Here is a 21,696-nt window from a genome sequence, read left to right as displayed (position 1 = left end):
CATGCACAGTGCCCAGCACGTGCACACAGCGCACGCGCATATTGCGCGCACGCACATATTGCATACCCGCCCATACTGCCTGCACGCACATGCCATGCGCGCTTGCACGCACACTGTGCATGTACTGCACGGACAGCCACTGCACCGCCTAAACACACTGCACACACACTGGGCGCACGCGCACTTGGTGCACACATGCACAACACGCCGCACGTGCACACGCACTGTGCACACTGCATGCCCATACGCCGCATGCATGCACACATACTGCACGCGCACTGCGCACGCACACCCTGCGTGCACGCCGAACGCGCGCTCTACACCCGTTGCACGCGCACACGTTGCACGCACACGCACTGCACGCGCACTGGCTCGTTGACACTCGTGCTTCCTCCTCCCGCCCCACCAATCAGAAGCCTGTTACTAGGCAGACTTCAGCTCGCGCGCGGCCACTCAGGAGCCCGACCCCGCTTGTATCCGGGTAGGAAAGCCAGAGCAGCCAATCGCATTAAAGGAGACCGCAGTATCCGGGCGGACCGGCGGCGCCGCAGCCAATCAGAAAAAAGCGGCCGGCGGGGCCCGCGGGCGCGTCCCGCTGGGGCGCAGCACTTTCGGTTCCTGTTGCGCGCGGGGCAGCGGCACGTGGACCGGACCGAACCGAACCGGACCGAACCGGCCCGGCATGAGGCGGGCCGCGCCCCGGCTGTAGCCGCCCGCAGGTGGGTGCGGGTCGGGGCGCCTCAGGCCTGCCGGGCTGCGGGGCGGGAGGGGGGCGGTCCGGCCCGGTGCGACTCCAGCCCCGCCGGGCCTGGCCCGGTGCTCCCCGGCCCGGGACGCGGCTGTCCCTGTCCCCCGTCCCCTCCCCGGCAGCCGGCACCGGCGGGGCTGCGCTGTCACGGAGCCCCTGGCACCCCCGTCCCCCAGGGACCTGCCCTGATGGTGTCCCCGTCCCTGGGGACCGCTGCCCTCCTGGTGTCCCTGTCCCCATGCCCCTGGGGACCTGCCCTGACGGTGTCCCCATCCCTGGGCACCTCTGCCCTCCTGCTGCCATCATCCCAGTTCTGTCCCCATGCCCCTGGGGACCTGCCCTGATGGTGTCCCCGTCCCTGGGTACCTCTGCCCTCCTGCTGCCATCATCCCAGTTCTGTCCCCATGCCCCTGGGGACTTGCATCCATGCCCCAGGACCCATAGGACTGTCATCGTCCCCCTCAGCATCCCCAGCCTGGGGCACACCAGGCCTGCGGGGACCTGCCCTTCTGGTCCCCTCCTGGGCATGCTGGGCCAGGGCCGCTCTCCGGTGCCCCCCAGCACCCCTGTCCCCTGCCAGGAACGGGGTACCCGGAGCCGGTCGTAGTCTCTGCTGCTGGAGACGCCCCTCCTGGGACCGCTGGGGCCATATCTGCGTCCGTCGGTGGCTCGTGTCCAGCTGATGGAGCTCAGCCTGCAGAGCTGGGGCATGTCTTCGGACCAGGATGGACGGGGCCTGAGGGCGGGCGAGGTTCGGGCTGCGCCGAGCCCCACGGCCGCCCCGCTCTGCCCTGCCTCCCTCCCCGAGCCCAGCCTGGGGGCAGGTGGCCGGAGGTCAGCCCTGCGGGCGCCCAGTGGGAGCTTAACAACTCTGAAGGGTTTTTCTTCCCTTTTTTTTAGTTGAATTTTTGGTTTTCACCTCCCAACAGGAACCAAATGTCATGGCTGACGAAGAGCTGAGTGCCCGAGCCACCAAAAAGGGAAGTTTGTCACCCAGCAGCTCCCGGGGCAGCACGACCGAGTCGAGCACGCTGCTGCAGGAGCTGAAGAGCACCATCTCGTAAGGGCAGCGCTCGCTCGCTTTTCCCCGGGCAGCTCTTCCAGTTAATCTGAGCGTTACCCAATGTGGGTTAATTTAATAAGGCTGATTAATTTGCAGCCCCAGGGACCGAAGGGATAAGCGTTGCAGTGCCTTGCAACGTTGGCGCTGGCGCTGCAGAGCGGCGTGGCCTCAGGCGTGCCCTGCTTGGTCCTGTGCTAGGTGCTATGCACAGAGCGCAGCCCCGCGCTGCGCTGCCGGCAGCTTGCTGCCCGTTTTGGGTGCAGAATCAGTTCAGGTCTTCGCAGTAGCGCAGACTGGTCTGCTGCGACCCCATGGGATGTGGTTTGATGCCTGCTCTGCTCTCCCTGGGGTTAGGGTAGAGCACGCAGCTCTAGAGCGGGGTTGTGGGTGCGCAGGGAAACCCAGAGCGTGGCGAGAACGGGCTGCGCTGACCCATGGGTGCAGGCAGCCTTCAGCTCTTGGTGCTCCAGTGTCCCCGTCTTGGCATTGCCGCTCACGCCGGGGTGCCTGTGTGGGGACTGGAAGGGCCCGGGGACAGTGCTGTCCTCGGGAGCCCCGGGCAGCGGCTGCGGCAGAGAGCTGGGCGGGTTGAGGAATGCCCGGGTGCTGCGGTGTCATCCTGCTCTGCGCTAACGCCTTTTGTCTCTGTCCCGCACAGCAAATCCGTGCAGAACAAAGTCGACTCCATCCTGGTGAGTGCCTCTGCGGCACGTTGTGCTGAGGGTGAGGGAATGACACGTCTCCACCTCTCTCCTCTCCTAGCGGAACTGAACCCTGGGTTTTGCCTGATCCCGTTTCCCGTCGGGTCAGGATCTGGCTGCGGGGGTTAGCCCCGAGAAACCCCTGATCGCCCGGCCCATGGGGTGGCACCCGCTCCCCCAGCCCTGCGTGGGACAGCCCTTTCCAGCCCCCTCGAGGGGCAGTTCCTGCGACTTTGTGTCCCCGGTTCCCTCGCGCGCAGGCTGTGTTCCGGCTGACAGAGCTGCGCTGGTTTCAGTGCCCAGCAGTTACTGCCCTTAAGAGGGCAGCGAGAGCGCCGCCTGCATCGGCTGTTCCTTATGCTGGATCCTTAACCTTTCTTTGTCTCTGGTCCGTTCTCCCCCTCCCTGTGGACCCTTTGACCGTAGCAAGATGTCCAGAAGTTTTCAGACAACGACAAGCTCTACCTCTACCTCCAGCTGCCATCCGGACCAAGCCTGGGGGAGAAGAGGTGGGTGCCGGAGCGAGCCGGGGCCGTGTCAGGATGATGGTGGGGGATACAGATCACAGGAGGTTGGGGGGAGGTTGCCACGGCTCTGCCATCTCCTGTCCCGCTTCTGCTGCTTCTCTGCTAATTAAATGTTTGTCTCGGGCTCCCATGGGAGCAGCAGTAGCCTGGACCTGAGCTCGCTGAGCACGGCCGAGTACATGCACGCGTGCAACTGGATCCGGAATCACCTGGAGGAGCACACGGACACCTGCCTGCCCAAGCAGGACGTCTACGATGCCTACAAGTGAGCGCAGGGGCCGGCCTGGCGTGAGGACCGTCTCTCCCCGGGGCTGGGCTTGTGCAGCGAAGCCCGGCAGGGAGGTCGGTTCGGAGGGCAGCGAGTGCCTGGGATTGATTGGGAATGGCCTGGGCCAGCCTTGGGTTCCTGAATCGAGCCACGTCAGCGGGGAGAAGCTGGTGCGTCCGGAGGGCAGCGAGAAGGGTTCGACGGCTTTAACCCGCAGCTCTCCCCGGCAGGCGATACTGCGATAACCTCTGCTGTCGCCCTCTGAGCACCGCCAATTTTGGCAAGATCATCCGGGAGATCTTCCCAAACATCAAAGCCCGACGGCTGGGAGGCCGAGGACAGTCGAAATATCCTTCCAAGTGCGCCCGGCTGGCCAGGGAAGCCCGGGGAGCTGCTCGGACTGGTGGCAACAGCTGCTGCTTCTCCAGCTTTTCCCATTTATAAGTCTGTGCACGAGGCGGTATTTTGTAGCTTCTGAGAGGGTGCGGTTCCTGGTTTTTTGGCTCCTGAAGGTTCAGCTTGGTTGTCTGAGAGGGACTTGGCGTTGCCCTGTCCTTGCCGTACACTCGGGGCAGCCTGGGGGTGGCTCATGGTGGGCAGGGAGCACGCCGAGAAGGGGGCAGCCTGGCTGCCGTCACACCTCCAGGGCAAGCCCGTCGTGAGCCCCGCAGCCACAGCCCTTCGAGCTGTGACCTGTCGCGGCTGCGTTCGTGTGACAGCGAAAGACCTTAACCCTGCCAAACGTACTGCTACAGCGGGATCCGGAGGAAGACGGTGGTCAGCCTGCCGCCCCTGCCCAGTCTGGACCTCAAAGTGACGGAGACCGTAAGTCCTCCACTGCCTCCACGGCTTCGGTTTCGCCAGCGTTCTTTTGGCGGGGTAATGAACCTCCTTGCTCGTTAGATCTAACGAAGGTGGGGGGTGAGGGGATGCCCTCTCTGGGAGTGGGTTCTGCTCTGTCCCGTGAGCCTCCCCAAGGGTGGACGAGGACCTGCCTGCCTGCGCAGGCTTGTGACCTGCCGGGGTGTCAGGATCAGGCCCTGTTCGCATCCGGGGCGTCCCGTCCCGTCCCGTGCCATGGGGGCTCACGGCTTGTCCCGCTGGCAGCAGTCGGAGCTGACGGACCTGGTGCAGTCCTACAACAGCGAGGTGATGGAGGCGGCCTGCGCCCTGACCTGCGACTGGGCCGAGAAGATCCTCAAGCGCTCCTTCAACAACATCGTGGAGGTGGCCCAGTTCCTCATCCAGCAGCACATCATCAGCTCCCGCTCGGCCCACGCCGACCTGGTCATGGCCATGGTGGTCTCAGGTGGGTGGGATGGAGCCCTGGCCCCGCTCACCCCCCGTTGGGCTCACTTGGACCCCCGAGGGGCACAGAGGGTTTGGGAGACGGGGTCCCCTGGGACACGGTGCCCCTTCCAGCTGCCCGTGGTGTGGCCGAGCTGCTGGCAACCCTGGCCCCTGGCTGAGCTGCCGAGGGGCCCAGGGGGATGTCCCACCTTCGTCACCTTCTGTGCACCCACAGAGAGCACAGAGAAGATCCACCGCGAGAGTCGGACCCTGGCGACGGCGAAGAAGAACGGCCTGGATGCCTCCGAGAGCGGTGACAGGAGCCAGGGGCAGGTCAGACCCCGTGGTGGGGAGCCAGGACCCCCGGGTCCCCCAGTCAGCCTCAGGGGGCACGCTTGGGGAAGCAGCCCGGCTCCACCGCGACGTCCCCCCTGCCAGCACCTCTCTCTGCCCACAGATCAAGAAGGAGAGCGGCCCCAAGCCCCCTGTCCCACCCCGGCCGGATAAGAAGCCACCCCCGGAGCCCCCCAAGGTGGCCAGCAGCCCCCAGGTGAATGCCCTGGTCGCCCGCCTGCCCCTGCTCCTGCCCCGCATCCCGCCGGGGGAGCGACTGACGGTGCCCGGTGCCGCCGCCGTCCGCTCCTCCCCTCCCGTCCTGGCGCCCAAAATCACGGCCGCCCCCCTGGGGGGCACCGTCAAGGTGGCCCTGCCGCTGCCGGTGGGCACAGCCTCCCCCTCCCTGCCCCTGGGGCTGGCCCCGGGGGCCAACGGGCCGGCGGGGCTGCTGAGCCAGCAAGCCGCCGTCCCCGTCCTCAACGTGCTGCTCCCCGGCGTGGGCGTCCCCGCGGCCGAGAGCCCCGCCAACCCCCGGAGCGCGGGGAGCGGCGAGGGTCCCGGCCCCCAGGACTCGCAGCGCCCCAAGGCCACCAAGCGTACCCCGGAACCGGCCGGCGACGCCGCCCCGCAGAAGCGGAGACGCGGGCGGCCGCGGAAGAGGCCGGAGGAAGGGGGCGCGGGATCCCCAGGGGAGACGGCGGAGCTTCGCCGTGGGACGGCTGCGGGTGCCGATGGCGGTGGCTCTCCCGGCGGTGGCAGTGCCACCAGCCCCCTCGGGGACAGCCCGGCCGGGGGCTCCCTGCCCGCCCAGGTCAGCGTCATCCAGGACGGCAGGACCGGTGCCAAGGTCGCCGATGGCCGCGAGCTGGCACCCGAGGAGGAGGCGATGCAGCGGAGCCTGGGCGAGGCCGGGTCCCCCATGGGTGACGCCGGGGCTGCCGGGGGCTCCTGTGCCCCCCGGGATGGGGGAGCCCCCCCCACCACACACCGCGACGGACAGACGCAGGCAGGGACCGGTCCCGCTGCTGCCGCGTCCCCCCGCGCCCCCGCCTCCCGGGGGGGCTCCCCGGGGCGGGCAGGGCTCTGCGCCCACCCTGGGACTTAGGGGCCCCCGCTGCCCCGCTGGGACCCTGTCAGGCGTGGGTGCCCCCCACGCCCTGCCCTGCGCCCCGCCATTAAAAACCAAGCACTCTGTCCATCCGTCTGTCCTGTCTGTGGCCCGCGGTGGGTCGGGGGCGGCGCTGGGGGTCCGCCACCCCGCGTGGGTGTGGGGGGGGGGCGTGGGACCCTGCGTGGGGGGGACACCCCTCCCCGCGGGGTCGGCCTAGCCCTGGCCTGGTGAAGCCGCGGGTGGTATCGAGCAGCCGGGGTGGGTGTTGCGCGCTCCAGCGGGGGGGGGGGCCGTGGGGCGGGGGCACGCGTGGACGTGGACACAGGCCCGGGGGGTGTCAGGCGGGCGCGGAGCCGTGCCTCAGTTTCCCTTCCGGGGGTGCAGGCAGCGGCGGGCCCGGCGCGGGGATCTCCGCTCCCGGCCTGCGCCGCCCCCGGGGCCGGCTGTGGCGGCAGAGGCGATTTTCAACGAAAAAAAGCTGGTTTTGGCCAACCCCGCCGCCGCGGAACCCACGGGCTCCCGCCCCGCCCCGCGGCCACGCCCCCTCCGCTCATGCCCCGCCCCCTCGCCGCGCGGGTGCCGCCGGGCCGGCAGGGGGCGCTCGCGGGCGGCCAGGCCCGCCCGCCCCCTCAGCCCCGTCAGGCGGCGCCGCGGGCAGCCCGGGCCGCCGGGGCCTGCGCCTGCCCCCGCCGCTCCGGCCCGTTCCCGTTCCGGCCCCGGCCCCGGCCCCGGCCCCGCGCAGGTGAGCGCCGCCCCGCCGGTACCGGGAGCCCCGCGCCGGGAGGCAGTGGGCCCCCCGCGGCCTTCCCCGGGCCCCTCGCGGTCCCCACCCTGTCCCCCCGGCCCGGGCCGCGGCGGCACCATCACCCCGGGGAGGGAGGGAGGAAGGGGTGTCTCTCAGGCCGCTCGGGGAGGTCAGTCGCCGGCCCCGGCCCCGCGCCCCTTACCGGGGAGCCGCCGCCTCCTCCCGGCCCGGGCCCCTGGGGCTGCGCGGGGGCAGAGCGGGGCTGGCCGGGGCCTCCGCCGCCTCCCCCGGGCTCGCCAGCACTGGCGGCCGGGGCTTTGCGGGCCGAGAGCGCCTCGTCGCGCAGGAAAATCATCTTCTCTTTTTTTTTTTTTTCCTTCCCCCTCCCTCCCCCAGCAGCAGCCGATCGTCCCCGGAGCCCCGCGGAGCCGCTGCCCAGGATGAGCCGCCTACGCTGCCCCGTGCGTCGGCACCCCAGACCGGAGATGCGGCCGTGCGGGATGGGATTGCACCAGGTACCGCTGCTTATCCTTATCCTTCCAGGGGACGCAGGCGATAACCTCTGCCAGCCGCCTTCCCGAAATCCCGCTGCGCCGGCGGGGACGACACCAACCTCTCTGGCTTCGGTGCTGGCCCCCTCAGGGATGCAGCTGGGCTGGTGGCGTAGGCCGGCTGGATAAGTGTCGCAAGGACCCGTTCGGAGGGGTTTTTTCAGCCGATTCTCTCCGTGCCGTTAGAGTGTCGTTTCTGACTAGGCTTTCCCAACCCCCCCGGAGCCATCTGGTGCCCCTCGCGCTTTGTAATTGCCTAAAATATCTACTTAAAGACCGGAGATATTATGTAACGCGCTGGGTTGGTGGGCTGCTGAGCGGCGGTTCTTCACGATACGCGTGTTTGCCGTGGGTTAGCAATCCCTCGATGCTTTTTTCCCCCTGAAACTTCTGCTTCAAGTTGATAGTAACTTTAGGCGTGATAAATAACAATAATATTTAATCACTCCCGTTGCTATATCCCCTACTTCTCTTTAACTCGTGGTGAAACTTGGAGAAGCAGCCTGGGGAAGTAACTGGGTGCAGATCTGGGTGGAAATGCTGGTTTCCAGCTCTTTCGCCTGGCGCTGCTGCCGTCCTGCTCTCAGCGCTGGCTGGAAGAGCAGAGGCTTTTCAGCGCCTCTGAGGTTTTTTAACTCCCCTTGGGGACTTCCTCACTCTCTGTGCAAACCGGCGGCCGTGTCAGAGGCCGCCCTCGACTCGTGTGAATGCCGAGGGATCTGCTCGTGCAGAGTCAGCCCCAGGACTGGGGCTCAGTCTCTGCTCGGCGGAGATAATAGTCTCTGACTTCTTGCTTGGAAATCTGAATGGGATTTCGGTCTGTGCCGCGGTCGTGTGCTCCTTAAGTCACAGGCGATTTGTCATCACGCAGGTCGGGGTCTGTGCTTGGCTCAGCAGCAGAAGAGCTGCTCTTGGAGTCCAAGCCGGGGATGTGGGCTCCTGCCTTTCCTCCTTCCATTTTCTGCCACATGTAGACAGCTTACTTCAAGTCACGCTTTAGAGAAAGACTCAGACATGACTGTGGGTAACAACAGCAACTTGAAATAGTGAATTTACATATATAAACGAGTGTGGGAACGTTCGGGCGCAAAGTACCTTGTGATCACTGGGAGGAGGAAACTTCCCATGGTGGCTGTGCCAGCACGGCTTGCTTAAGGGTTTGGTGTGCTCGGAAACAGGTTGCTGGGATGGAAGGGTTTGTCCTCACTCGCTCAGGGATGGTAATTAATGCTCGTCAGGGGCGGAGAGGTGTGAGGGAAGAGGACAAAAGGTTGGATGTGTTTGTGTGAGTAATGTGTCAGATGAGCCGTCGCTGTGGTATGCGTGGAGTGGATTTGCGAAGGGTTTCCTCGCTGAATCAACGCCTGTTGCAGCAAAAGAAACCTTTTCCAAAGGGCTGGGGCACTTGTCAGCGTCTCTCAGAGGTGAGAGAGATTTTAGTGCTCTCACGATTATTATTTTTTAAATGGGGAAGTTAATTTGTAAGTAAATCACTGGATTTAACTCCTTCCCATGGGGCTGTGTCATTTGTGGAGGAGGAAGGAATGAAGGAAGCGCTGGCGGTGCGGTTCTGGGGCTGGTAGGCTGCGGCTTTCCCTCTTCCCTGCGCCTCCATCCCCTCTGCAGCGCGGGGACCATTGCTCCGCAGTGGGGGAGGCGGAACGACTTCCTAGGAAAGATGCCACAGAGACAAATTATAAATAGTTTGACGTGGATGGACATTCGGAGTAGGGAGTTAGTGGCATCTCCCTTAAGGAGCCAAGAGGCCGAGGAGCGTCGGGAGCCATTCTTTAACATGATGTGTACTTTGTCATTCTCCTGCTGCGTTTCTTGCAGCGTGGCTTTTATTTTATTCCAAATTTAGGGGCGAGTCATTGTTCCGCCTGTGCGAGCCCCAGGGTTATTGCTGTTTCGGACGCACAGGCTTGGCCAAATACAACTCGGCACCGGGATGCGGAGTCCTTCCGCATCTTGGCGCAGCCGGAGCGGAGCGCTCCTGCGTCCCATCCTGCCGGAGGAGCCGAGCGGTGCCGTGCTGTCACTGAGCCGGTGAGCCCCGCCGCTGGGCTGGGGACCGGCTTGGGTTTTAGGAGCCGTGCAGTGCGGAGCTAAGGTGTGAGCGAGCTCAGGCCGCTCGCAGCGGTTGCTTTAGCTGATGATGTTTCGTCCAGCAGAGCATTGCTCATAACTGCTGTTTTGTTAAGAAAACTGCTGGTCCGGTGTGTCGGGGCTTTGACATACTGGTTTGAGGCACCGATTCAGCTGAGAGGAGCTGCACTTGCCCTGCACTTGTTCTGTTTCCCAAGTGAAGGCTCTCAAAGCCTGCTCTATCCCGAGGCCTGTCTGTCTGTGGTGCCAGCGATCGCTCAGTCTCTGGCTCAGGGCCTCCCGTTGCCCTCTTCCCTGAAAATTCACCTTTTTTGCTTTCTCTCTGCTATTTGCTCCATGGTGTGCATCCTTCGAGACAGAAGCGGTGGTGCTCCGTGGGAGAAAAGTCCCCCGGCAGTGCCCTTGTGCAGCAGGGGAGGTTTACGGGCAGAGTTTGTCCTTGGGGGATGTCTGGAACCTGGGGTTTATTTTTTTTTTGAAGCAGAGCGAGTGTTCTGTGTGCTGTGCAGAGGTTGAATCTGCTTCAGCCAAGTGTGAAAAACGGGTGGGAGCCCATCCGTGTCGGTGCAGAGTCTGTCTTGGAAGGGGATTTTGGACTTGGAAGAGGGCGCAGCATCCCCAAGGAAGAATTATTTGTCCTCACTTCAATGGCGCTCGCAGCACGCTGCCCATCTCGCCCATGCAAGCTGAGTTATTCACGGTCCCTTTGTGCCTCAGTTTCCCCGACCTCTAAGCTATCGCCTAACAAGTTGCATTGAGTCATTCTGTTTGCAGCGGGTCTGGAGGGGCTCTCCGAGGAGCAGGGGCTCTCCGAGGGCAGGGGCTCTCCCCTTAGCGAAGTGAGGGGCACTGACAGTACGTCCTCCTCCAGCCTCCAGCGCTGCTGTGATGTTTTCTGCCCCCGTCCCAACTCCTGTGGCCTTCCCGAAGGCACAGCAAGATGTTGAAGGCCGTCAGTGCTGAGCAAAACAAAAAGTAATGCAGTGTAATAGAGACCAGATGTCTTGGTGAGGCTTCATCCTGTCCTCCTGGTTGTTTGCCAGGGCTAATATTTCTTATTCAAGTCAGGCAGGAGTGAGACTTTCTTTTTTTTCCTGTAAAGCCACAGCTCTGTTCCTGTAGGTCTCCCTCTGCTTTTGTCCCTTCCTGAGGGAACCGCGCTCTCGAATGGCTGCACCGACGTGCGGCTGCTTTATCGGTAGTTTCTGCGCTAACAGGGGCTTCCCTTTATCTCGTATTTAATCACCGACTTCAGGGCCGTTCCACCAGAGAGAAACTTGGCCCGTTATGGCTGTGGGTGGAGGATGAACCACATGAATTCAGCTCAGCCTGTTTTCCAGACTGGATTGCTTCATTGTGTGCAGCTGATGGGGTTTTTGTCCCTGTTGAGACCAGCGATTTGGAATAGGGGAGTTATGCTGAGCCTCCGGAGGTAAATAGAACGTTGTGATACGTTTAACGAATGGTGATGTGAATCGCAGAAAAATGCGGAGAGGTGCGGGAGGCGGGGAGTGAATTCCCTCGCTGGGATTTTGGGGAGTGCTAGGAGTGGAGACGTGTCCTTGGCAGGCTCCGAACGGCCCCATTGGCGGGATGTCACCGAAGAAGGCGGCTGTGTAAGTGTTGGGGGGGGCTAAAGAGCAAAATAACAGTAATTAAAAAAAAAAAAAAAGCAATGCACTGATTTAAAAAAAAAAAAAAAAAGGCGATGCACAGATTTCAAAGCCGTGCCTGCGGTGCGGAGGTAACCCTGCAGGCCCGTGGGTGGATTTATCTTGCGCAGTTCCTTAATCCAAGTTTAACCCACTCAGCAGTTGGGAGCTCTGGCCGGCCGTCTCCTCTCTGGTGCAGAGCTGGCACACGGGGCCGCGCCGGGCCTCGCCGGCCGGGTGAAGGTGCCAAAAGGGTCGGGGAGTTTGGGCTGGCGCTGGGAGCGGCTCTGCTCGCGGTGACTGTGCCGTGCGACGCGGGCGCCTTGGAGTCATCGGGATACCTTGCGTGAGTAGGTCAGGTCGGATCCAGCCTCTCCCGCGGACGTGGAGGAGGTTTAACGTCCAGAATTGCAGTGCGCGCCGTCGCGCTGCACCAGGCTTCACCTGCGCGCCCCGTGTTTACGGGGAGGGAGGTTTAACGGGATCCTACGTGCTTTTCCTCCCTTTGCAGCCCAGCAAGGAGGATGTCAAAAGCGTTTCCCTGCATTGGATAAACCAGTCGGGGCTCGGAAAGCCTTCTGCGGGCGACCGATCCACCCGGGATCGCAGGTGCTTCTGCACCCGGCGTGTGGCTGCAGAGCCGCATTTGGGACTCGCCACCGCTGAATTTTTTTATTTTTCATCAGTTTGTCATCCCAGTTGTCTCGATGCGAACGTTTGAAGTGCTGGCACGAGCAGAGCTCTGTGCGACTCTTCCTTGGACCCAGCTCCGCTCCGTGCCTCTTCAAATCCTGCCTTGCGGAGTTACACCGAAGGATCTCCTTTTTGCCGGCGTGGTGTTAATTTAAAAATTAGATCGTCTGGGCTTTCGTGGGGCAACGCTGAGCTCACTAAGAAGGAAAAACAACTTCCTTCAGCTCGCAGGGTCTTTAGGATCTAATGACCACAAATATTTGAAGCATGCGGGATTTGTACCGAAGGGAATGGCAAACACAGAGGAAAACGTTGTGTGCTGCTGCCGTGCGGACGGGGTGAAAGATGCTATTCATATCGGTTCAGACCGCTGAACTTTGGTCAGGCTTTTTTCACCTCGTAGTTAGAGCTTAAGTGCTTTGAAAACAAGAGGAGGAAACCGGTCTCTAGGAAGCGGCGCTCGCGTTTGGACACACCGACCTCGTTTTTACTCGCTTGGAATATTTAGAAAGAAACACCGTGGGTTTCCTCGCCCCTTTCTCCCGTGTCGGGAGCTGTAATCGCTTGTACAAATAAACAGATAAAACCAGGTCATTAAATTAACGGGGAAATATCTCGTTGCAAGAACCCGCTGGCGCAGCCTCTGTGGGCAAAACGGGCTGGGGGTCGTTGGGGGAACAGACAGGCAGAAAATGGTTCAGTGAACTTCTTTTCCGAAGACAGTAATTTTTTCCACCGTGCTGGACGTGAAAAGCAGGAGGGAATTGGCAATCTGCTTGCAGTGCTTAACATTTGTAAAAGGCATTGTGCCCTTCTGCTGATCACGAGCTGTCTTGTTGTAGCGTATGAGCAATAAAGGGAAGCGGTCAGAGCCGCAGTAATGATGTTAGATTGAATAGAGTGCCTTATTTTATTTTTAGAGGACGATATCACTTGGCACTGGCCTTCTTTATTCTTGCTGGTTATCCGTAGAGACGCACCGCTGCTCTTTTTATCGAGATGGGAAACCAGGAAGTCTGTTCAATCCCTCATTTATCTTATTTTTAAAATGTAATTAAGTGCTAATCGTTGGTGAGGATACGTAATCTGGGCAGTAGTGTCTGGACTTTGAAAACAGGGACCTTGTTGCAACAAACTTGGTTCCTGCTCCGGCTCTCTGCTCGCCCACCGCCCGGCACCGGCAGGGGATTTCACCATCAAAGCGCCGCGTACCGCCGTCGCCCTCCGTCCCCAGGGGAGGTTAAAAGAGCAAAAGCTGAGCACGGGGGATAAACTTCATCTTCTCTAGCAAGAAGCAGAGCCACTGGGTCCACCCAGCCTGTGGCCCTCTAATCCCAAGTGTTGCAGAACGCCTTTGGGGTGCAGAGCGTAAAGCAACCTGGTTATCTTTTTTTCCCCCTCTCTTTCTCTTTTTGGCTTGCTCAATTTTTTTATCGTCATGGTAACAGGGAAATTTTGTGTAATGGCTGGTAGATGCTTACAGCTCTCTTTCAAGTCTGAGTGGAAGGGGCACCGAGAAGACCTTTAAAACCACCGTGACCAGCTCGGCGTTGCGCTGGGCCGGCTCGCGTTGCGTGCGTTGGCTTGGGGCACCTTCCCTCCCTAGACAAAGGCTTCTTGAAAAGGTTTGCACCAAACCACATCCCAGCTCTCGGTTTCCCTCGAGGAGTACCCCAGCATGGATTCCTGTTTTCCCACCTTCAGGCTGGAAGCAGGTCTCCTCTGCAGATTGCGTCCCTGACTCTTTTTTTTCTCATTTTCTTTTCAGCTTTGAAGTGTGCAGACCCGCCACTGCTATGGGAGACTCTGTTGCAGACCCAGCCCGAGGGACAGGCTTGGACCAGGCGCCCGGCTCAGCGCCCCAAGGGAATGGCGGGACGTCTCTCAGCGTCATCACGGAAGGTGTCGGGGAGCTGGCGGTCATCGACCCCGAGGTGGCAAAGAAAGCCTGCGAAGAGGTCCTGGAGAAGGTCAAGTTGATGCACGGCGTCTCCTCCGACAGCTTAACAAAACTGGCCGATGGCGGCGAGGCAGAGCGCGCCCCGCGGACCGCGGTGGATTTGGCCAACGGAGACATTGGGGAGGGCTGTGAAATCAAGTGCTTGGACGATCCGCCTGGCACGGCCTCTAAGATCCAGGAGGAGGACGAGACCATGGCCAACACGGTGAAAACCGCCCGGAAGCGGCAGAAGAATAACTCTGCTAAGCAGTCCTGGCTCCTCCGGCTCTTTGAATCCAAACTCTTTGATATCTCCATGGCCATTTCATACTTGTACAATTCAAAGGAACCTGGTGTGCAGGCTTACATTGGGAATAGGTTGTTCTGCTTTAGGAACGAAGAAGTGGACTTCTACCTGCCACAGCTGCTGAACATGTACATTCACATGGACGAGGACGTGGGAGATGCGATCAAGCCCTACATTGTGCACCGCTGCCGGCAGAGCATCAACTTCTCCCTGCAGTGTGCCCTGCTGCTGGGTGCCTACTCCTCGGACATGCACATCTCCACTCAGCGACACTCCCGCGGGACCAAGCTGCGGAAACTCATCCTCTCGGACGAGTTGAAGCCAGCTTACAAGAAGAGGGAGCTGCCGTCGCTGAGCCCAGCGCCCGATATGGGGCTGTCTCCTTCCAAAAGGACTCACCAGAGGTCCAAGTCGGACGCCACCGTTACCATCAGCCTGAGCAGCAATCTGAAGCGCACAGCCAGCAATCCCAAAGTCGAGAGCGAGGAAGAGGTAATGTCGGGGCTCTCCAAGGCTCAGCCTGCCTGGGAAGGGGTGCCCCCAGGGCCGTGCTCGTGCGGTTGGTTCTCATCTCATAGCTCCTCCATTACCGCGGAGTTTTTTTGTCCTAGTTGCTGCCAATGATTGAAGTTTTGATTCCTGTGTCTCTAAGCAAACTGACACACATCGGTGGGTCGCACTCGAGGGTGCTGGGGCTCCAGAGGGGGAGTTTTCTTGGTGTGAGGGGAAGGGAGGGCATTAGATGGCTTCAAGGTAAGGCAGGAAGCTGGGTCAGGCGGGCTGAGTCGCTTCCTGCACTGCCGAATTCCCACATGATTTGGGCAGCTCGGCCGGTGTCTCTGTTTTGCAACCTGCAGCCATCTGATCGCTGTTGGAAATCTGATTTCCTCCTCGTCCCGACTTGTTCAGATTTAGCAACGGTGAGGTTTGTTCGCAGACAGAAAAGGCCCTGGGCAGGCGAGAGCTGGGAGCAGGAGAAGAGCAGATAAACCCATCAGCTCCGCCGTCCCTGTGCCCTGGCCAGAGCGAGCCTCTGGTGCACGCACCCTTCTGGCTGCAGGGCCGGGAGCTGCAGCTGTGGGGTTTCTCTGTGGCTGCTGCCCTGTGCCGGGCTCTCCTTTGGATTTCTGTCGTCTTTTCGCAGCTCCAAGACAGTGGCAAGCCAGGCTTTCCCTGCTGGAGGGGCTGGGCTGGGCTGGGCTGCGCGGAGGGGACGCTTCCAGTTTCCAGGGTTGGGCGCTAATGCGATTTAATGCCAAAGCAAACGGCAATTAAATAGGTGAACTCAGGCATACGCGTGTTACGTGTCTTCCAAACCCAAATAGCTCCCGTGGGCTTTGCAGCGTTTAAGTGTCGAAAAGTTATCAGCACAAAGTTGCTTTGGCTTTGGTGCTGAGCTGCTGTATCTGTGCACGCTGTGAGACTCTGTGCACGCTCACTGGAGAGTGAGTGTTTTTGCTTGAGCGGGATTTCTCCCAAAGAAAATGCAGATTATTCATTTCACACATCTGCTGACACAGAGGCTTAGGGAGCGAAAGGATGAGCAGCATCCTTGATAGTGGGGACGCAAGGCTGGAAGGAAAAGAGCTGGAAATTTTTTATTTTGCTGCTTTGTTTTGAAGGGCTGGTGGTTTTTAGCATGAGCCTCAGCCTGAGGTGGTGAGAAAGGCAGGGCTGAGATGGGGATGCCGAGCGGGAGAGGAGGACGGAGGAGGTGAGCTGGTGCTAAATGCAAATTTTATGAGCAGTGCTAACCAAATCGGAGAAAAGCAATGCCTCTTCCAGAACTCAAGAAGTTGAAATACTCCCCGAGGGAGGTGGTTCACCTCTCCAGTGGGGATGGCTCGCCAGACTTTGAAATGGCTCGTAAAACCACAGTACCAAAGGTTCGGTCCCGGCGGGGCTTCGGCAGCCGTTCACCCGGCACCCGGGCAGATCAGCCAGACTCCACGCAGCTCCTTTTCTGGGTCATCCCTGTGCCTCGTGTGGATGAGACCTTGAAAGCCGACTTCCCCGCGGCTCCGTCTAGACATTCGAGATCTCGTGACTGTTTTCGTAATGGTGGAGTATTTCTTGGCTCTCCTGCCTTGCCTGAGATTCCCGCTTTCCCTCAGCTCCGCGCTGGCTTGTAAATCATTGGAAGGGGCTGCGCGGTCTCCTGCCTGTCTGCCGGACTTGGGGAAGGCTCCTTTGGATAAGGATTTGAAGGAGGTTTCGGAGGTGTGAAGCGGCAGTGGTCCAGGCTGGTTTCAAGTTAAAACCACCCTGTCCTGCTCCCCACGGTTCTTGGGCGACAACCCAGCTGCGAGCCGAGGTTGCCGCATTTGCCGATGGGTAAATGAATCTTTCATGTCTCTGCCCATCGGCTGCTCGGTGGAAAACAACCGGCTGATGGAGAGCAGGACGTGCCGAGGTCTCTCTGCTCACGCTGGCTGCAGCTGCTTGAATAATGGAAACCGAAGCTTTACATAAATGATGGATGAAAGCAGCGCTGCAAAGAGTTTCTCTTGGCAACGTTTGAAACGTGTTTTGATCCAGAGGCTGGGCAAGCTGTTTAGACGGTGCACAGCAATAGGGATACTCGAGGCACCGTAAGAACTTTCCTGGCCCCTGAATATCCCCCACCAGCTTCCTGGACCTGTATTATTTTAAGTGCTGAATGTTATTGCCTCCTGTTTGAAACCAGCAGTCCCCTGCAAAAAGCAGCTTCCCTGGAGCTGGCCAGGAGGTGGGGGGCCGGGAAGGTCCAGCGTAAATTCCAGCAAATTCTGGAATTCACTACTTTAATCTACTTTAAAATACTTTTAATCTACAAGTTGCTCGGTCCAGGAAACCCGCAGATGTCTGAATTATGTTGTGCTGGGACCAGCCCTTAGCTTGTTCCCCAGACTTTCTCAAACTAGAGATTTTACAGCAATAAAATCTCACGTGTGCTCATCTGGGAGTTACTTTATTCCCTTTATGCTGTTGTGTCTCTGCTGCCAGTGTCTGTGCCACCGAGCTGTGGGTCGGGAACCCGCTTCTGCTGCACCTCCTGAGAAACTGCTGTTTCTCCCTTTGCAAAAAATTGCAAAACTCGAATGTAAAAGCAAGAAGTCGTTTGTCCGGATTAAGGAAGGCTGCAATGCCTGAATCTCCTTATCGAGCACTGCCTGCAGCGTCTGGTCTCACGTTGGCCTCAGCCTGCAAACTCATCCAGTGTTCGGCTGTGCGTCTCTCTTTCCAGTCTTTTAAAAAAAAAGCCAGCTACAACCCAGCCGAGGGTAAAACATGACGCTTCTGCAGCTGTCCTGTATTGCTAACGCAGCGTTCCTCTGCGCTGCGAACGTGGAGCTGGTGTATGAACCTGGCTAGTTCGTTGTCTGCTGCAGGTGGAGTCAAATGAGTGGGGCCCAGGGGTCGGTCCCGGAGGAGGAGAGGAGTGGAGGATGGAGAAGAGGCTTTGCGGAGAAGTTGGCCGTTTCTGATCCGTGACCGGAGGCTGCTGAAGAGTAGGAGAAATGGAATAAACTCTGTCTGGAAGAGCTGTAGGGAAGAAAAGCTGAAGCGTTGGGCTGGTGCCTTTGCAGGCGGGCGTGGATCTGAAGCACAAGCCGTAGAGGACAGGGCTGGAGACAAGAGGTGCAGGGAAAGGAGAGGTACAGAGAAGGCAGGTACGTCGCACCCGTCCCTGGAAGACTCTTGTGGAAGCGTGCTGCAAACTCTGCTCGTGCCGGAGGCTCTGCAGCCTGCTGCAGGGCTTACGTCCGGGCTTTTTCCCGGTGATGGTTTCCCACATCCGGGCTTCATCTCCCCTTCATTGCTGGAGCCCAAAGATGCTTTTTAGCTCTACCGAGGAGGTGGTGGCACCATGTTCCCCTCCCTGCAGCATCCCTCTGGTCTGGCTGGGTTATTTTCCCGTCAGTCTTTTCTCCACTGAACAATTTTGGCCTCTTCTACATTTCCCGTAGGTCACCTATTCGAGATCTCTGGGTTTTTATTTCTCCTCTGGACCTTTGCCCGTTGCTCCACATCTTCCTTGAAGCGCGGTGCCAGTCCTCCTTGTTTCTAGGCTCTTAAAGGTGCCTCTGTCTTTTGCTGCTGGTCCTCTGCGAGGGCCTCCGATACCTGCCGTTCCCGGATTAGCTGAGTCAGACCCAAAGCAGGTATTAATGCTACTTAAGAAAAAAAAAGTCTGCATTGGTTTTAGAGCGTGGTGGGGGACGGCTCTTAGCAAAGTCAGTAGTGGCCCCTGGGATGAATCTGTCCTTTCCCCGGCGGTCGCCTGCAGCTGTAGCACTTTGTTTCTAGAGAATAATTCTTCCCGCTGAGGTCTTTATGTTCCAGTTGTCACTTCATGCTGCATAACCACCGTAATAACGGGCAGGAGAGGTTTTATTTCAAGTGCTGTTTGTGCTGTGGGTTTTTAATCCTCACCGGGTTTATGCGTCTGTAACATAATTCCATGGTACCATTCTAATGGTATAAATTTATTTTGCATTTGTTACTTTTCAATTAATACAAAGGCATGCAAAGGAAAAGCCGCAAGCTCAAAACTCATGTCGTCTTGCCTCCCTCTGGTTCGAGGTGGATGGACTCAGCCTTTCTTCCAGCCCTGGTCTCCAGGGTGGTGGCTGTGTTTTGCCGGAGTCCAGGTGTGTCCCGTTCCCTGATCCATGTGCAGACAAAGGCTGGATTAAATGTGCTGGGGCTGCTCGGCGTTGCATTTTCCACCTGAGCGACTTGAGGCCTGGAGGGGAGGAACCTGCTGCAGCCTGATGCTCATGCTGGAAACCAGGGGAGCGCTGATAAGCGTTTCATTGTAGGAGACGGTCGGAGATGTCGTGGTTGGGTGTCTTCAGCTGGGATGCCAGAAGACGGGCAGACCGTGGCTGGGATCCCCGTGCTGCAGACGTGGGGACAGGTTGCCGTCCCAGCGCTGTGCAATGGGGATGCTTTAGTTCTTTCTTGCCTGTTTAAACGTTAAACCTCTAAGACGGGTCCCTCGCTGTCTGCGGCACGAGCTGGTCCTGCCGGTGCCTTTGGTTGTGCCGTAGTGCTGTTAAGTCGGTCGCCCTGGGCAGAAACGTGGTGGCGTTGGGCTGGGTGGCTGGTGAAGCCTCGTTGGGGTGGAGGCTGGCCATGGGTGGGAATCGTGTCTGGCTCCCTGGGGTTTTGGCAGGGCTGCAGGCAGCAACCTGGAAACAAAACCTCACCCAGGGCAGAGCAGCTGCTTAAACTTCAGTAAAACCATTCATGGCTGGGCCAAGCTACCAGAAACATCTTGAGCTGACCTAGAGATATCTGTTGGGGTGAGGGAGAGCTGAACTTGGAGCAGAGAAAGGCGTCTTGCTGTCTGATTGCCTTCCTTTTACCTAGCTCTACAAAACTCAAGCCTTGCTGGCTTTGGGGCGGTTGGTTTTTAGTGACACCTCCCGCATAAACCCAACAGGATTTGCTGTAAAGGTGCGGCGAGTCCTCACCAGCGTCCGCCCCGGGGGATTTGTTGCACAAACAGGTTGTGCTGCCTTTGCAGCATGCAAATGCCTTTGCCTCGGTTCCTCCTCGGCAGGCGCTGCGCAGCGGCAGCAGCACCTTAACCGCTCCCCGGTTCCCCTCTCTCGTCTCTCCCCTCTCCCACCTCTCTAGGGATGGACGAGGACCCCCGGGGTCTGCGCTCCCCCAGCCGAGCCGGGGCTTGGCTGCATTGGCATTTTCAGGGATGGACGTGCCCGGGATGCGCTGCTGCTCTGCTGCACCTCTTCGCGTTTCTCATAGGGCTGTTGCTTTTGGAAAACACTTTTCAAAGATGAAACCCAACGGCTCTGAGTTAAAGCTGAGGCTGGTTGTGAGCTATTTCACTCCCCGGTTTTCCTGTCTGGCAGGCTGGGCTTTGCACCAGTCACCGATACTCAGCCCTTTATCTGCCCTGCAAGCCGTGCTCCACGATGTGACCCCGGTGTCCCTGCCAGCGTGGCAGGGTGCAGCGCTGATGGTGCTGAGAAATCCGGGACTGTGATGGCAAGAAATTTTAATATTAGGGCAGATGCGTCAAACTTTGTAGCTGAGACCTTGCACCTGGATGAAAGAGCGAGGATGCTCTCCGTGCCCCACTGCCTCCCACCAGTGTTTTAACTCCCAAAGCCTGGGAGGTCGGAAGAATAAATCACACTGACTGCCTGGAGAGGAGTGGTTCATCTCTCGGATCCCTTCAGGAGCTAAGATCAAGGTTCAAAATATGCAGAGCAGGAGGGGAAAACCAGCTTTTTTTATTATTATTTTGACCAACTGGATTGAAACCAGCTGTTTCTAAATGGGGATGGCTTGCTTGAGCTGCGAGCCTGAACCCAGCGCCTGCTCAGAGCCGGGCTGATGGTGGGGAGAGCTAGGCAGACTTGTGTCTCCGTGCGAACAGAAATGTTTGGCTGAACTGGTTCCACTAGTCAAGTAAAAAGATTTTAATTAGAAAACTGCTAATTGAATAATCAGTTAAGAATCTAGGCTGGCTGCTGGGAAGGGAGCGCTGGCAACGGCAGCTTCTTAAATGCCAGCGCCTCGCTGTTAACTTGGGGCCATTGCGCGTGGGTGGGTGGTGGAGGAAGAGCAAAGCTTTCATGCGACGCGAGCGCTGCCCACGGCGTGGGGTTTTATTTTTTTTAACAGCAGCATCAGCGTTCTCTTGAGAAACGGCAGCGAGGGTTTATATGCAAATCTGTTTACGTCTGCGTTTCTGCACGGGTTCGCTTATCGGAGCGTGTGTGCTTGGAGGCGACTTCTGGATTTGAAAGCCGCTTTTTATTTGAGGTTGCCCAACACGTCTGACCCTGGTCTTTCACTTTTTAGCCCACGTCCCTGCCCTGCCGTTGCCTGTCGGGGTGTGGAGGAGCATTGGCCTTTTACCTCTGGAATTGCACCTTCAGCAACGCTGGCAAAGGTGCTTTTTCTGGTAGAGCTTGTTTCCCCGCCGTGATAACAGCAGCGTGGCTACCGGAGAATTGCTTTTGATGCTGTGGTGGCAAATCGCTGCGAGGCCGGCGCTGCCGGGTGCGCCGCGGTCCCACGGACGGGTCCGAGTTGGGAGGGTTTGCATCTTTTCTGCATCGTTCCTTTGGATTTGGTAGGGCATCCCTCTGCCTGCCAGGTTTCCACTTGGCCACGGTGACAGCAGTCAAGCTGCAAAGCCTGACTCCTCCAGGCATCCTGGTTTAATGTTTTAGCTAAAACTTCTGTATTTCCCCTTAACACAAGCAGTGTTGGTGAGGCGTTTGCCTCTCAAGAGCTGTCTTGATTTTAAATTATTTTTTAAGATATAAAACACTGCCATCCATAATACTTGTTTTAGTTTTATAACAGGTAGGAAAGTCCTTCTGCAAAGGATTTGTGGAAGCGAAAACGATGTCAGGGCCAAGGCGTGCCAAGCTCACTGTCGAGCACTTTACAAAGAGAGATGAAGTTATTTTTATCGGTATGACGGTATGTGTTTACCGGGTAGAAACTTGTGCTGAATGTTCCTACATCTTAAGAAAGACCAAGAATTCGAGCCTTAAAACCCCAAAGTAAACCCTGCAGAGATGGTGGCTGTGGATGAGCCTTGTCCTGAGCGCAGGGCAGAGCGATGGGTAAAGGGGAGAGCGCCGGCGCCGGCCACAACTGACCATAAACACCGCTTTGCACCTA

General features: G+C 58.9%; 2 protein-coding genes across 4 annotated transcripts in view; both read left to right on the top strand.

Moving 5' to 3' along the window:
* The first annotated feature begins 692 nt into the window (after positions 1–692).
* RFX5 (regulatory factor X5) lies at positions 693–6,129 on the top strand. Its single transcript, XM_050912330.1, has 10 exons — positions 693–719; positions 1,678–1,808; positions 2,470–2,503; positions 2,939–3,021; positions 3,179–3,304; positions 3,538–3,654; positions 4,051–4,132; positions 4,415–4,616; positions 4,833–4,930; positions 5,055–6,129. Exons 2-10 carry the CDS (start codon positions 1,690–1,692, stop codon positions 6,036–6,038), a joined length of 1,845 nt encoding a protein of 614 aa, XP_050768287.1. The 5' UTR covers positions 693–719; positions 1,678–1,689; the 3' UTR covers positions 6,039–6,129.
* Positions 6,130–6,726: 597 nt separating this feature from the next.
* Positions 6,727–21,696, top strand: part of PI4KB (phosphatidylinositol 4-kinase beta) — a 28,165-nt gene continuing 13,195 nt past the window's right edge. For 2 of the 3 annotated variants that reach the window (XM_050912339.1, XM_050912337.1), the window contains exons 1-3: positions 6,727–6,786; positions 7,189–7,304; positions 13,563–14,532. In XM_050912339.1, the coding sequence (XP_050768296.1) occupies positions 13,591–14,532 (942 nt within the window). In that variant the 5' untranslated portion in view covers positions 6,727–6,786; positions 7,189–7,304; positions 13,563–13,590. Of the gene's footprint in view, positions 6,787–7,185; positions 7,305–13,562; positions 14,533–21,696 lie in introns of all 3 variants that reach the window. The other variant, XM_050912338.1, reaches the window with a different exon arrangement.

Source organism: Gymnogyps californianus, chromosome 29 (genome assembly GCF_018139145.2).
Source record: "Gymnogyps californianus isolate 813 chromosome 29, ASM1813914v2, whole genome shotgun sequence".
Taxonomy (NCBI): Eukaryota; Metazoa; Chordata; class Aves; order Accipitriformes; family Cathartidae; genus Gymnogyps; species Gymnogyps californianus.
Note: the sequence above shows the minus strand (reverse complement) of the source record. Positions and strands in the feature narration are given on the sequence as shown.

Bases quoted from the DNA above. Each gene is read 5' to 3' on its own strand.
- RFX5 (XM_050912330.1), top strand. From the start codon at position 1,690: ATGGCTGACGAAGAGCTGAGTGCCCGAGCCACCAAAAAGGGAAGTTTG. The intron at 2,504-2,938 runs GTGAGTGCCTCT...CTTTGACCGTAG, and splicing joins ACAAAGTCGACTCCATCCTG to CAAGATGTCCAGAAGTTTTC. The intron at 4,133-4,414 runs GTAAGTCCTCCA...TCCCGCTGGCAG, and splicing joins ACCTCAAAGTGACGGAGACC to CAGTCGGAGCTGACGGACCT.